Below are 15821 nucleotides of genomic sequence, written 5' to 3'. Positions count from 1 at the left end.
AAGCAGATGCTAAACTTCAGGACTGTTTTGCTAGCACAGCATGGAACATGTTCCGGGATTCTTCCGATGGCATTGAGGAGTACACCACATCAGTCACTGGCTTTATCAATAAGTGCATCTAGGACGTCGTCCCCACAGTGACTGTACGTACATACTCCAACCAGAAGCCATGGATTACAGGCAACATTCGCACTGAGCTAAAGGGTAAAGCTGCCGCTTTCAAGGTGCGGGACTCTAATCTGGAAGCTTAAAAGAAATCCTGCTATGCCTTGCGATGAACCATCAAACAGGCAAATTGTCAATATAGGGCTAAGATTGAATCATACTAAAGCGTCGGAGTCGGTGGTCTTATGTGGCAGGGCTTGCAAACTATTACAGACTACAAAGAGAAGCACAATTGCGAGCTGCCCAGTGACACGAGCCTACCAGACGAGCTAAATCACTTCTATGCTCTATGCTTCTATGCAAAGACCCCAGCCACCCCAGTCATAGACTGTTCTCTCTACTAGTGGTACCGGAGTGCCAAGTCTAGGACAAAAAGGCAACAGTTTTTACCCCCAAGCCATAAGACTCCTGAACAGGTAATCAAATGGCTACCCAGACTATTTGCATTGTGTTTACATTGTGCCCCCCCACCAAACCCTCTTTTTACGCTGTTGCTACACTCTGTTTATCTTATATGCATAGTCACTTTAACCATGTCTACATGTACATACTGCCTCAATCAGCCTGACTAACTGGTGTATTTACAATATTCGCCGCACATAACAAATTAACTTTGATTTGATTAGATTTATTTCCATGATTCCAAAAGTGTCAAATGGCATTTGCAACATTTGGTTAAAAATTAGGCCTAGATTGTTTGCCCATATCATGTATCCGTACGTGGCAGTGTGGAAATGATCTCAAATGAGTACAGCAAATACAGAAATGTATGAAAATGCTTGAAATTATTTTTGGATAAAGTTGAATTGAACAGTATAAAACAATCAGAATGGAGAAATACCCATTGAAATCACTTAGAATGTATGTGTTGCCACCCTGGGATCATTCACTACTCATAAAGCAAATGTACAACTTTTATTATTCAAAAACATAAAAAATATAGTCAAATACCGCCATACTATCCAATTCTTTTAAAATACCGTGACATGATATTTGGCTATATCGCCCAGCCCTATCTCCGCCCCACCTCTATCCTCCCTCCCTCCTCTCCCCATTTCCTCACCCTCCTGGCCTTGCTCTTATCTGTCCTGGGCCCTGTGTGATCCGGTGGCCGTATCTGATTCCCCCTGACTCGTGCTTGCACTCTGCAGTCTGTAGGCTTCCCACTGATCTGGGAAGGTGCTGATGGGAAGTCCAGACACATCCAAAGCCGCTGAAAGCTTCTTTTGGCAACGGGGAAGCCCAGTGCTGATCCTCTCTGTCTGTGTTTATGGCACAAGAGAGATCACACTAATGGGACTCTAGTCCTCTAAAACTATTACCTTTACTGGTTCTTCATGCACTTCAGCACTGTGTGGGGCTTTGTAGGTTAGAAACAGAAAGCAGACCTAAAAGAGATTGATATTGATGTTACTCTTGTCTAAACCGGTTAGTGTCAGAGATTCTTCAGGCACTATTTTTGTGTGTGGTTTTTGAATACATTATTATTATTTAATGAAAACCAAAAGTTCACCAAAAAGAGGTCGCTGTCCCCTGAGGGTATGTAAGTTTGAATAGAGCTAGTTGTTCCACACAAGGTGTGTGCTGCATTGCTGCTCAAAAACCTTTCATGAAGAAACATATTCCCCCTGCACGGATGCAGAGGCAAATCTGGTTCTGATTGGATTTTGCTTTGACTTCTAAATGTAAATCTGATTTATCTCTCTTTTGTTTTTCAGCCCTCCAAGGCCTTTTCGGTTCCCAAAAAGGTAAGATCTGCCAAAAATAATGATCTTTTAAAAAATTTATTACGAAAGCTCTTCTCTCGCTCTCCTTGAGTCCATCAAAACCCTGCCGAGCTGTCATTCCTGTGTAGTGAATCATCACAGTTATCGATGTGGAAAGGGCTCTCTGTGCCTGGAACCTGCTAACCACCTCACATGTTCCTCTACAAGACATGCCTTCCACTGAGTTTCCCTCAAGTCAGAACACTGAATATACTTAAATATCTACATGACGTTTCAATGAGCACCTTATACTCTTTTGGATATTCTACTAGTGTACCCTTCTCTTTTCTGTTTGGTTATCAGTACATATAATATTCGTATAGTTATAAAGCCATCAGCTTTGTGTTTAATCAATACCTGACCTTCATCTCCAGCTATGCAGAGCTGATTGCTGATTGGCCAGTGGTGGTGCTGGGGGTGTGTACAGTCCTCATTGTGGTGTGTGCCCTTGTGGGTATTCTGGTGCCAGACCTGCCAGACTTCTCAGACCCCTTACTGGTGAGTAGGCCATGCCAATCGAAGGAAGGCACAAAACTTTATTTTGATCAAGATTGAAAACCTAGTGTTTCTGACACACCAAAATCATTATATTGCGTGCATGTGAAGAGTCCAATATGTCGAAGGTCAATTTCCTGGTGAACTAATAAATAGATGTCCTCTGTTTGTCTGTTTCTTCAGGGATTTGAGCCACGAGGCACGGCCATAGGCCAGCGATTAGTCACATGGAATAACATGGTGAAAAACACAGGGTACAAAGCAACCCTAGCTAACTACCCATTCAAGTATGCCGACGAGCAGGCGAAAAGGTAACAAAGCCGAACTCACAGATCCTGTCCATTTAATGTCATCCTTCTACCCCTTTAGTGACACATGTATTGATTCAACATCCCTGATGAAGGAGACTGGTCAGGATCAGGCCTCAGGCCATGAAATGGAGTGATGTATCCTGCTGACAGACAGAAACAGACAAGCACACACACTAAATCTCAATCCCATCCTGCAAGAGGATTGGTGGGGGAGATTGTTCAATCCTCGGCCCATCTCCATTACTCATCTTGATCACTGGGGAGGGGGAGGCTCCAGGGTCAGGCCTGTCAACAGGACTCTCTGCATCATTCTGCCATGGCCTCAGTCTCCTCTGACAGACTCCTGATTAAAGGAAGAATGTCTCTTTCAGATGATGTGTCCCTGAAACCTCTGCTCATCACAATGATCTGGCTATTATAATGATTAGAAAAATAAAGATTGCAATCTGATAGTGATCACTTCACCGATTATGATATAATCACTGGCTTTGTAATCGCTTAAATGGGTCGGTCTAAACCCGTTTCCTTAGTTTGTTTTAAGAATGACCTTTCAGTACTCTTTGGTTACCATGTGCAAATCTCTGCTGTGTGTTTGCTTTAAGCGGATTCAGTCTCGTTCTGTCATGTGGATCTTCAGAATTGAAAGGAAACTTCATTGTAATGTATGAAGTGTTAACAGTGCAATCACACCATTACTTTTGTATTCCAGTCACCAAGAGGACAGGTGGGCTGAAGATCACTTTGACAGAGATAAAAGACAAGCTGACTGGGACTTCAGTAAAGACAGTTTCTTCTGTGATGTCCCAGGTACAAACTCATCATGCTTCTCCCGTTTCAAGTGTTTGTCTAGTAAGTGTTTGACTGACTGAATGTTTGACTACGATGAAATGCTAACCGGATGCTCTTAATGTATGTGCAGGTGACAGATACTCCAGATTAGTATTCACATCTGCAGAGGGGAAGAACCTTTGGAATATACAAGCAATTAAATCCATGTGCAATTTGGACAATACACGGGTAAGTGGAACAGCACTGTTGATGATGTGCCTCAGCGTTTGCTCATGTCAAATTGTGCCATGTTAATGATTTTTAAATGCCTGAACTAAGCCCCATCATATTAGAAATTGTATGTTGGGAGTCTATGCTGCCTCAGGCTGTAACTAACCCAACTGATATATTGGCTTTGTCTCCTGTTATGGTCTCCTTGGGTCAATAGTTATGTTCTAGTCGTACTCTGTTCTTATATCTTGTTGTATTGTGTTGTCCCCAGGTGCGCTCCCATCCCCAGTACTGGAGCCTGTGCCAGCGCACCACCGACGCCTCCTGCTGCCCCAGCTGGACCCTGGGTAACTACGTAGCCATCCTCACAAACAAGTCCTCCTGCCAGAAGATCACAGAGCGCGACGTGTCACACACCCTCAAGATCCTGCGCTCTTGCGCTAAATACTACCACAACGGAACACTGGGCCCCGACTGCTGGGACATGACCACGCGCAGGAAGGACCAGTCCAAGTGCACCATCGTCCCCCGCAAGTGCACCAAGTACAACGCCGTTTACCAGATCTTCCACTTCCTGGTGGACAAAGACTTCATGAGCCCAAAGAACACCGACTACCTTATCCCTGTCCTGAAACATGGCATGCTGTTCTCCCCCACAGAGAAAGGGGAGACCATGATGAACATTTACCTGGACAACTTTGAGAACTGGAACTGCTCAGACGGCATCACCACCATCACGGGGATTGAGTTCGGTATCAAACATAACCTGTTCCAGGACTACCTACTGACGGATACCGTGTATCCTGCAATAGCCATAGTGATTGTGCTGTTTGTCATGTGTGTGTACACCCGATCTGTGTTCATCACCCTGATGACCATGATCGCCATCATCAGCTCCCTGATCGTGTCCTACTTCCTGTACCGCATGGTGTTCGACTTTGAATTCTTCCCCTTCATGAACCTCACAGCCCTCATCATCCTGGTGGGCATCGGGGCGGACGACGCCTTTGTCCTCTGTGACGTGTGGAACTACACCAAGTTCGACAAGCCCAACGCTGAGCTGTCGGAGACAGTGAGCATCACTCTGCAGCACGCCGCCCTCTCCATGTTCGTCACCAGCTTTACCACGGCTGCCGCCTTCTACGCCAACTACGTTAGCAACATCACCGCAATCCGTTGTTTTGGCGTTTACGCCGGCACGGCCATCTTGGTTAACTACATACTGATGGTGACCTGGCTGCCGGCCGTGGTGGTGCTCCATGAGCGTTACCTGCCCAACATCTTCACCTGCTCTCAACCTCCCCCACAGCAGAGTGGGTTCTGCACTCTCTGGGCCAACCTGTGCCAGAAGGCCAGCAAGTGCCTGTTCACCATCTCCGAGGCCTCCCGAATCTTCTTTGAGAAGGTGCTGCCCTGCATCGTGATCAAGTTGCGCTACCTCTGGCTCTTCTGGTTCCTGGCCTTCACAGTGGGAGGGGCGTACGTGGTGTGTGTCAACCCCAAGATGAAGCTGCCCTCCCTGGAGCTCTCAGAGTTCAAGGTGTTCCGCTCCTCCCACCCCTTTGAGCGCTACGACGCAGAGTACAAGAAACTGTTCATGTTTGAGAGAGTCCACCATGGGGAGGACCTGCACATGCCCATCACCATCATCTGGGGGGTCACCCCCGTGGACAATGGGGACCCCCTCAACCCTAAGAACAAAGGAAAACTTATGCTGGACAACACCTTCAACATCGCCAGCCCAGCCTCCCAGCTGTGGATCCTCAACTTCTGCCAGAGGCTAAGGAACCAGAGCTTTGTGTTCCAGTCGGAGGAGCAGGACTTCACCAGCTGCTTCATTGAGACCTTTAAACAGTGGATGGAGAACCGGGACTGTGAAGAGGCCTCGGTCTACCCTTGCTGCAGCCAGTCAACATTCCCCTACAAGCAGGAAATCTTTGAGCTGTGCATCAAGAGGGCCATCATGGAGCTGGACCGCAGCACCAGCTTCCACCTGGACAGTAAGACCCCCGGGCCTCGCTTCGACATCAACGACACCATCCGGGCCATCGTCCTGGAGTTCCAGAGCACCTACCTGTTCACACTGGCCTACGAGAAGATGCACCAGTTCTACCATGAGGTGGACACCTGGATCCAGGAGGAGCTGAAGAGCGCCCCGGCCGGACTGAGTTACGGCTGGTTCGTCAGCAACCTGGAGTTCTACGACCTGCAGGACAGCCTATCGGATGGCACTCTTATCGCCATGGCATTGTCCGTGGTGGTGGCCTTCGTGGTCATGCTCCTCACCACCTGGAACATCATCATCAGCCTCTACGCCATCCTCTCCATCGCGGGCACCATCTTCGTCACGGTGGGCTCGCTGGTTCTATTGGGCTGGGAACTCAACGTGCTGGAGTCAGTCACCATCTCAGTGGCGGTGGGTCTGTCGGTGGACTTCGCGGTGCACTATGGAGTCGCTTATCGCCTCGCCCCTGACCCCGACCGTGAGGGGAAAGTCGTCTTCTCCCTCGGCCGGATGGGTTCCGCTATTGCCATGGCGGCGCTCACCACGTTTGTTGCCGGGGCGATGATGATGCCATCCACGGTGCTGGCCTACACCCAGCTGGGCACCTTCATGATGCTTATCATGTGCATCAGTTGGGCCTTCGCCACCTTCTTCTTCCAGTGCATGTGCCGTTGCCTGGGCCCCCAGGGCACCTGTGGACAGATCCCCCTGCCCAAGAGGTTTCAGTGCCAGGCTTTCAAAGAGGGCACCACCAACGTCGCCTCACCCCAGGGCAAGCATGGCACCAAGTACCAACTGGACAGTCGAGGAGGAGAGGTGGAGCATGAGCATTACGAGCTGGAACCATTAGCTTCAAACCCTAGGAATGAGGAGAAACCTGCAGAGGAACAGGAGACGTGCACCCAGCTCTATAATGGAATAGCCCCCCACTCTGCCCCCTGCACACACATCCCCTTTAAGAGCAAGGCAGAGCCCGGCAGAGGGCCCTGCTCTGAAAAGGGACTGGGCACACTGGCTAATAAATCCAGATCCAAATGCCAGTACTCTCATAACCCAACCTGCGCATGTGGGGACCCCCCTCCTCCTCAGCAGTCTATGGGTATGCAGTGGACTCCCCACCCATGCACTCAAACAACCCAGGACTCCCCATGCCCCACTCCTCAGTTCCCCCTCACAGGCAGCCATGCCAACAAAGGCCAGAACTTCCTATCCACTCTGGACGCCGTCTACAAACCCATAGATTGCCGTATGAACTATGTACACTGTCCCCCATCCCACTTCCACCACTGCACCCCGTGCAGGATGCCCAGACAGGGCCCTCACAGCTGCCACCTCAGAAGCTACTGTGTTCACACTGTCCCCGTCCTGGGTGGCCTCCCCAGGGACCAGAGCTCTGCCCCAGACGCATCTGGGCTGGAGGATTCACACCGGACTGGAGGGTCCTCTGGCCCTGGTGACAGTCCTAACACCCCAGCTCAGACTCAAGGTCCTCCTGCCTCTCCTCTGGGCTGCACGTTAGCCCACACACACCAAGGCTGCTGCAGGGCCAACCATGGAACGGTAAACGCTCCAAGCGTGGATAATCATGTGTCCACCACAACGCAAAAAGGTGCTTGTCATAAGATGCCCAGCAACCAGGAGAAGCTTGAAACTAGTACTACTCCCATCACACAGGAAGAAAGTGTTGAAAAGTGCAAACAGAAGCCCAAAAAGGAGAGGGCATCCTCAGCCTCTCCTAAGAAACTCTACTGTTTTAACAGAACTTTGAAAGTAAAGTGCAATTCTGTCGAGTTTAATGTGCCAAAAGCTGAAGCCAATGTGCCTGCTCTTGCAATAAATTCAAAACCCTTATCTGAAAGTTTATGTTGACAGCAAATAAACTTATAAGATCATTCTGAAAGACTATATCTAAAGAGTAAACGTTTGTCATATCAAGCAATAATGTGCAGTGTCCCTGTGCAATTAAAGTGCTTGGTATATTTCATAGACCAAGTGCCTCATGTCTTTCATCTAAAAGTATGGTCCTATATGTTCTGTGATTACTGTATCTACTGTGCAGATAAAATTGGTTTGATCAGTCAGATGTACTGTTTTTGAGTACACAGTAAATATGTGGTGTGTTTATGGAGCTCTAACATGTCTAAGGAAAGGTGAACCATTATACTTTATTCTCTAAGAACCACAGGCCTTCTTAGTTAGACGTCTGTTTCACGTTGCCAGATGCCTCTCGGTCCAATATGAAAGATGCACTGTATGATTATAAATTCATTTGAACCCAATTGTCTGTTTTTTTCCCACAGCTCCTATAGTATGAAATGAAAGTATCTCAAGGTTTTGTTGAAAGGGCATGGTTTGGAATAACAAATGGCACACCTGTTTCATTGTCTCATTCCCGCTGGCACCTTGTGAAGATTTGCTCTGTCTGGCCTGAGGCCACAGTGCCGTGCTGGGCTCTCATACATCACACAGACGTTTAATTTCTAATCTCCACTCCTCAAGAGCCTGCATCACATTCCAAGATGGTCATACACTGTAAGTCTATGAGAAATGCTGACGTCCTACAGCAGGGATCCTCAACTAGATAAAAAAAATTAATATTGAGCGGATGGTCAGGGGACCGGAACATAATGACAAATTATTTGTAGACTGCAGATTGACCGCAAGGAGCCCAAACAGATATATATTTGACTAAAACACAATCATTTGAAACCTTGCTTACATTTGCATATAATCACATCTCTCTATTATGCGTTGGAATACTTGGCAACAGATTTCCAAAAATAAAATCACTTGGAGCTGATTTCCTGGTGTGGGCGGGGGGATAAAACCATCCGCGTGCCAAATTCCCAGTTGGGGAACCCTGTTATAGACCATCCACACCCCTCATCCACAGAGTCATTTTCTAACAGTGGCCAAGGACGTATGTGAAAAGGGCATGAATTTCAAAGATAAACTCTGAAACCCAACAATAGTATAACACATATGGGTCCCATCATTTGATCTTGTAACATATCAATGACATGCTATTTTATTACCTTTCTCATAATCTTTGGCTGCCCTTTGTTAACTCCGTCCCATAAAAGTATCCTATTCATTTACGAATTCCATTCATTCACGAATCCTGTGTTTTATTTGCTCTTCTGGCTCCTGCCATCCATCCCCCTTCTAACAGGTTTCCCTGGTGGTCCAAGATCCTGGCCAAACCTTCTGCTACAGAGCAAACATATACATTAGACCGGGCTCTGCAGGCAGTATGACTCACTACAGCACGGCATACAGATTTCTAATTACACTTTCAGTCTTGAATTAGTGTCAGATGCGCAGCTATGAACTTGTATTGTAGACTACCAGACGCCTGTAATTATCTGTGAGAGAGACACCAAGCTAGCACTGTAGTCCATCTCCCGTCTCTGACACCATCACCCTCTCAAAAACAAAGATCAGCAGCCACTCTTAACTTTGATCAGGGGTACAATAAAACTATGACATATTGTGAGCGAGGAGAAATTCCTCTAGCGACTGCTAAGTCCTCTCTAATTACTCCCGTCACACTCTCAGGCAAGGGTCATACAGGAACTAGGCATGGACATTTCTTAGCTCTAGTTCCAGTTAATACATATCCCTATCCCTGTTCAGCCTTGCCAATTACTGAGGGATACAGATGAGACAACTACAAGAAAGATGCACTGTTATACAAAAGTATATGGATACCCCTTCAAAGGAGTAGATGCGGCTATTTCAGCCACACCTGTTGCTGACAGGTGTATACAATCAAGTACATGAAATGGGTTTCCATGACGGAGCAGCCGCACACAAGCCAAAGATCACCATGTGCAATACCAAGCGTTGGCTGGAGTGGTGTAAAGCTCGCTGCCATTAAACTCTGGAGCAGTGGAAACCCGTTCTTTGGATTGATGAATCATGCTTCATCATCTGGCAGTCCAACGGACTAATCTGTATTTGGCAGATGCGAGGAGAACGCTACCTGCCCCAATGCATAGTGCCAACTGTGAAGTTTGATGGAGGAGGAATAATGGTCTGGGGCTGTTTTTCATGGTTTGGGCGAGGCCCCTTAGTTCCAGGGAAATCTTAACGCTACAGCATACAATTACATTCTAGACAATTCTGTGCGTCCAACTTTGTGGTAAAAGTTTGGGGAAGGCCCTTTCCTGTTTCAGCATGGCAATGTCCTTGTGCACAAAGCAAGGTCCATACAGAAATGGTTTGTAGAGATTGGTGTGGAAGAACTTGACTGGCATGCACAGGACTCTGACCTCAATCCCATCAAACACATTTGAGATGAATTGGAACACCAACTGCAAGTCAGGTCTAATCGTCCAACATCAGTGCCCGATCTCACTAATTCTCTTGTGGCTGAATGGAAGCAAGTCCCCGCAGCAATGTTCCAATATCTAGTGGAAAGCCTTCCCATAAGAGTGGAGGCTGTTATAGCAGCAAAGGGGGGACCGACTCCATATTAATGCCCATAACTAAAATTGAGCTTTTTGGCCATCAGGGAAAACGCTGTCTGGCGCAAACCCAACACCTCTCATCACCTGGAGAACACCATCCACACAGTGAAGCATGGTGGTGGCAGCATCATGCAGTGGGGATGTTTTTCATCCGCAGGGACTGGGAAACTGGACAGAATTGAAGGAATGATGGATGGTGCTAAATACAGGGAAATTCTTGGGGGAAACCTGTTTCAGTCTTCCAGAGATTTGAGACTGGGACGGAGGTTCACCTTCCAGCATGACAACGACCCTAAGCATACTGTTAAAGCAACACTCGAGTGATTTAAGGGGAAACATTTAATGTCTTGGAATGGCCTAGTCAAAGCCCAGACCTTAATCCAATTGAAAATCTGTGGTATGACTTAAATATTGCTGTACACCAGCAGAACTTGAAGGAGCTGGAGCAGTTTTTCCTTGAAGAATTTGCAAACATTCCAGTGGCTAGATGTGCCACGCTTATAGAGACATGCCCCAAGAGACTAGCAGCTGTAACTGCTGCAAAAGGTGGCTCTACAAAGTATTAACTTTGGGGGGTGAATAGTTATGCACGCTCAAGTTCAGTTTTTTTTGTCTTATTTCTTGTTTGTTTCACAATAAAACATATTTTGCATCTACAAAGTGGTAGGCATGATGTGTAAATCAAATTATCCAGGTTGAAAGGCAACAAAATAAGAAAAATGCCAAGGGGGATGGAGACTTTAGCAAGCCATTGTAAGCTATGTAAGGTGAACTTCAGGGTACAGCTTTGCATCAAGAACTCTGATGATCTTTGCTGATGCTGTGCACAATGAAATACCAGTTTAAATCAACCCAAGTCATGGCAATATACAGGTAATTGCCAAAATAAAGGAAACACCAACATAGTGTTTTAGTAGGGCGTGGGGCCATCACGAGACAGAATAGCTTCAATGCACCTTGGCATAGATTCTACAAGTGTCTGGAACTCTATTTGAGAGATGCGACAGCATTCTTCCACAAGGAATTCCATAATTTGGTGTTTTGTTGATGGTGGAAAACACTGTCACTGTACTTGCTTGTTTTGTCAAAAACTGAAATTAGGCAAACTATTAGCAAATGGCGGAGCACATTCTGCATAATGCATCTTTAATTAACTCAGGAACCACACCTGTGTAGAAAAACCTGCTTTCAATATATTGTGTATCCCTCATTTACTCAAGTGTTTCCATTATTTTGGTACTTACCTGTAGGTTTATCACACATCATTCTCTGCCTAATATTCGGAGTATACAGACGAACGGCTAGCCCTTCATTATATAGACTGAGTAGTCTGAAGGTCTTCTTCCTGAGTAATGAGGTGTCAACCCCCGGTTACAGTGTAACCATTTATCAGGCAAGGTTCATCAGTGTTCTTTTGTTTGGAGAGCTCCTTGGTCTTCATGGTGCCGCTTGCTTGGTGGTGCCCCTTGCTTAGTGGTGTTGCAGACTCTGGGGCCTTTCAGAACAGGTATATATATACTAAGATCGTGTGACACTTACATTGCACACAGGTGGACTTTATTTATCTAATTATTTGACTTCTGAAGGTAATTGGTTGCAACAGATCTTATTTAGGGGCTTCATAGCAAAGGGGGTGAATACATATGCGCACACCACTTTCTGTTTTTGTTTTTATCATTTTTTCATTTCACTTCACCAATTTGGACTATTTTGTGTATGTCCGTTACATGAAATCCAAGTAAAAATACATTTAAATTACAGGTTGTAATACAACAAAATAGGAAAAAACACCAAGGGGGATGACTACTTTTGCAAGGCATTGTATATAAACTTCCTGGTATCAAAAATGCACTTATTTTCATAAAGTTGGCTGCTCTTGCAGTCTCGTATAATGTAGAGCTTTAAACTGTAGGTGAGATATAGCTAGAAAAACAGGTGACGGAGGCAGGAATAATATCCTAATCCTTTATCCCTCTGCTCTCTCTTTCTCCTCACGCTGGCAAGGCTACACCAGTGTTTCAAGTGCAGAAAACACCTGTTTCCAAAGGGTCAATTGGGAAATAGGTCCTCTCTCCTTCCCTGCCTTTCCTTTCCTTTCTGGAATGTGAAGGCTGATCCTCTGGCGGAAACATAAGATACGTCCCTGTACCAAACACTTACAGCCGGAGCCCCAGGGGTAGATGGGAAAGCAGTTATGCTCTATTAAAACTCCATGCTCTTGATGGCCACTCAGGCCCGTCTTTCTCTCCGAGGACAAACAGCACTCAGAGAAGTTGACTGTAGATGCTCCATCAACTCCTTTACTACCACAGGGCCTCTAACCTGGGTTGGGTAGGCTACCAGTGCCTAAATGTTTCTGCAGTCAGCAAGTAAAGAAAAGTGGAAGAAACAGGCCTCTGTGGCTTTAAATGGAAATGTTTCAATATTATTTTCCCTTATCCCCTTCTGAAATAGAGATACAAATCAAAGGTACCACTGTACGTCACTACTGACCTCTGTTTTGATATGGGCAATTCCATGGTAACAGAATTACACTGATTCTTAACTTGGCATACATTTTAAAGTAAAATATCCGAGTCTCAGCGTAATTCCGTTCTTGTGGAATTGCCCCTATGTATCTGCCCACCCCCGCCCTCCCAAATCCCATACACACAAACACCATACAAACCTACAAGCAAACCCTTAAAAACACGTTTAACCACCAAGGGGGAAAGTGAGGCGTTAGAGGGATTCGTATGAGAGCTCCTGTTATACTGAACTGATGGGCTTCATACGACCCAGACTGGATGTTCTGTGTTCCCTGGTCTTAGGTCTCCACCATGGGTGCCTTCATATACCAAGGCAGCTCACTGTAGATTGGCCACTCCGGTCAATGGATTTCACTTCAGTTTGCACGGAAGGTATATTATATTTGTTTTAACAGAGGCCAAATATTGGCTATGGTTAGGGGGCAGTGTTTATTACATTTTCTTGTGAGGGTAATCTGACTGGCGTGCGCCTGTGTTCCACAAATACTACGTATCCCTGAAATAACTTGAAAGGGGAGACCTGCAGTTTATTTACTTGGTAAATATTTGCTAATCTTTTTAAATTGAGTTCTAGGGTCCTTGAAAATAGAGGTCTAAACATGTGCGGTGTTGATTGCCACAGGTCAGGAGAGGTTTCCGTACGCAAGTCCCAAACACTGTGGCTGCTGAGAGAGGATGAGTTGATTCTCAGCTCCTCCTTACTTGGATCCCAGATAGAGTTGCTGCTGCATCAGCAACAGCTAATGGGGATCTGAATTCAAATTTAAAAAATTACTTACAGGAGGAAGTTTCTCTGTCCAGTGGCATCCTGTTTTCACACATACACTCTATATTGAGGAAATAGGGAGGAGATAGGGTGACTGAAAAGGTGAAAGAATGCATACAGTACAAAAGTTCACAGAATGATTCAAATTTATAAGAGTAGTGCTGTTGAAGTGTTAATGGTTTCAATGAAAAGTAACACAATTCTTACAATAATTATATTACAATGTGTACATGTATAATAGGAGAGAATTGCAACGTACACACTATAAAACACACTAAGCAGGTCATATTTCACAGGACCAAGATTGGTGAATACAGGTTGAGACTACCATCTAGTGGTAAAAAAATGAGCTATGCCAAAATACAGAGGACCCTCTCCATTCAAATGCAATTTCAATTGGTCACATACACGTGTTTAGCAGATGTTATTGCGGGTGTAGCGAAAATGCTTGTGTTTTGACTGTAATCAATATGGTAACAATGATTTATGTTGTACAGTCAAAAAATGATGTAGTATTTCAAAATACAGTTCACAATACAGTGAAGGGGCTCCCGAGTGGCGCAGAGGTCTAAAGCACTGCATTTCAGTGCTTGAGGTGTCACTACAGACACCCTGGTTTGAATCCAGGCTGTATCACAACTGGCTGTGCTTGGGAGTCCCATAGTTCAAATTGGCATTTGGCCCAGCGTTGGTTTCCATGTGTTTCTAGCCATTCCATTTGCTTCGTTCTGGACATTATTATGAGCCGTTCTCCCCTCAGCAGCCTTCTGTGTTTGTACCATATAGTAAGAATTGGATTTGTAATATATGATAGGAATTGCAACAACAAAAAATGTGAGCACCACTTTCAAAACTGCTGCCTGAAATTATACAAAAGTTGGAGAGTGCATCTTTAAGTTCCAACTGCTTGCATATTTACAAGTGTGATATCACCATTGTTATCTTTGGCTGTGTCCTTTTTGATCTTCCTGTCGTTAAGATTCTTGGACATAAGCTTCTCATAAAACCATTCTATGTCCTGTGTGTCCTCCGGCCGCTGTAGATACTCCCTCTTCTGGAGAAAGGTCCTAATGGCTTCGCATTTCATCAGTCCGTAATGGGGGACTTTCCCCACGATCACCATGATGAGAAAATCTCTGAGCTCCTCCAGCATCCTGCTCGGAGCCAGGGCAAAGGCCTCCAGGCACCAGCCGTCCTTAAGGAACTCGTTAGATACGATACACACAGTCTTCCTGCTCCCCCATATGGAGTCCCTGATGTTGGACAGGTGATCTTCACCTGGGATGAAGTCTCTGGCCTCGAGGCAGCAGGGGAGGATGTTGCACTCCGCCAACTGAAAGTCAAGCTTCTTCAACAGGGCAGTTTCTACCCACTTGTATTCGTTGTTGCTGAAGCATAAGTAAGCGTCCTACCGGGGCCCGTCAGCAGGATGATCCTTCCTAGGGCCCTCCAGGATCCTGGCGATCACCTTTTTGTAAACGTCGAAGAGGTATCCACGGAGACAGGGCTAAAACGATCGTTCCGACGGTGATCAGGGCTGAGCAGACGAAGAGCGAGAGCCTCAGCTCCTGAACCAGCCCCTCGTCATTCTACTCACACGATATGACTGATGTAATTCAACAGGCTGATGCCATAGAGATTTGAGGAAAAATCACAGCTGAATTCATCCACGCCAGGGTCTGGAAAAAAAAAGAAAAAAAAAAGATGCCATTTAGCAGACGCTTTTATCCAAAGCGACTTACAGTCATGTGTGCATACATTCTACGTATGGGTGGTCCCGGGAATCGAAACCCACTATCCTGGCGTTACAAGCGCCATGCTCTACCAACTAAGCTACAGAAGGACCAAAAGGCACGTTAGTCCTGTTGAGCCACGTCAGAAAGTCCTCCAGGCCGCAGTCACAGTGGAATCGATTCCTATACAGGTTGATCCAGCTGAGAGAATGTGAAGCCGCTGGGTCAGGAGAGGCCAGGAATTGTAAGAGAGGTGAAGTGTTTTGAGAGTCTCTGGGAAAATGTCTGGTTGGAGGTATGTGAGGAAGTTGAAGTGGAGATCTCATCTCTTCCAGAGAGATCAGGCCTTTAAATATACCATCTGGGAGAGCCTGCAGGGAGTTCAAGCTTAAATCCAGACTAAAAAGGTTGCCAAGATTTTCAAAAACATGCAAACACTATCCCCGTGCCCATATCACCTGCAGAGCGATGTTCCTTAGCTCAAGCAGCTTTAAATAGTTCACAGCTGGCACTGAAATATTATTGTAAACGGTGCACCACTTTTTGAAGTTGTTACCATACCAGAGAAGCTTAATGTGCAT

General features: G+C 45.9%; 1 protein-coding gene and 1 pseudogene across 5 annotated transcripts in view; one reads left to right on the top strand and one right to left on the bottom strand.

The window, feature by feature from the left end:
* LOC123995145 (protein dispatched homolog 1-like) overlaps nucleotides 1–8016 on the top strand; it is a 76828-nt gene extending 68812 nt beyond the window's left edge. For all 5 annotated transcript variants that reach the window (XM_046298535.1, XM_046298534.1, XM_046298529.1 and 2 more), the window contains 6 exons: nucleotides 1884–1913; nucleotides 2306–2429; nucleotides 2610–2737; nucleotides 3447–3544; nucleotides 3657–3754; nucleotides 4008–8016. In XM_046298535.1, coding sequence (XP_046154491.1) covers nucleotides 1884–1913; nucleotides 2306–2429; nucleotides 2610–2737; nucleotides 3447–3544; nucleotides 3657–3754; nucleotides 4008–7610 — 4081 coding nt within the window. In that variant the 3' untranslated portion in view covers nucleotides 7611–8016. The remainder of the gene's footprint in view (nucleotides 1–1883; nucleotides 1914–2305; nucleotides 2430–2609; nucleotides 2738–3446; nucleotides 3545–3656; nucleotides 3755–4007) is intronic.
* Nucleotides 8017–14399: 6383 nt separating this feature from the next.
* Nucleotides 14400–15821, bottom strand: LOC123995543 (annotated as a pseudogene).

The sequence above is a fragment of the Oncorhynchus gorbuscha genome, linkage group LG14 (genome assembly GCF_021184085.1).
Source record: "Oncorhynchus gorbuscha isolate QuinsamMale2020 ecotype Even-year linkage group LG14, OgorEven_v1.0, whole genome shotgun sequence".
Lineage (NCBI taxonomy): Eukaryota > Metazoa > Chordata > Actinopteri > Salmoniformes > Salmonidae > Oncorhynchus > Oncorhynchus gorbuscha.
The sequence above is the reverse complement of the archived record's forward strand: the minus strand, read 5'-3'. Positions and strand labels throughout refer to the sequence as shown.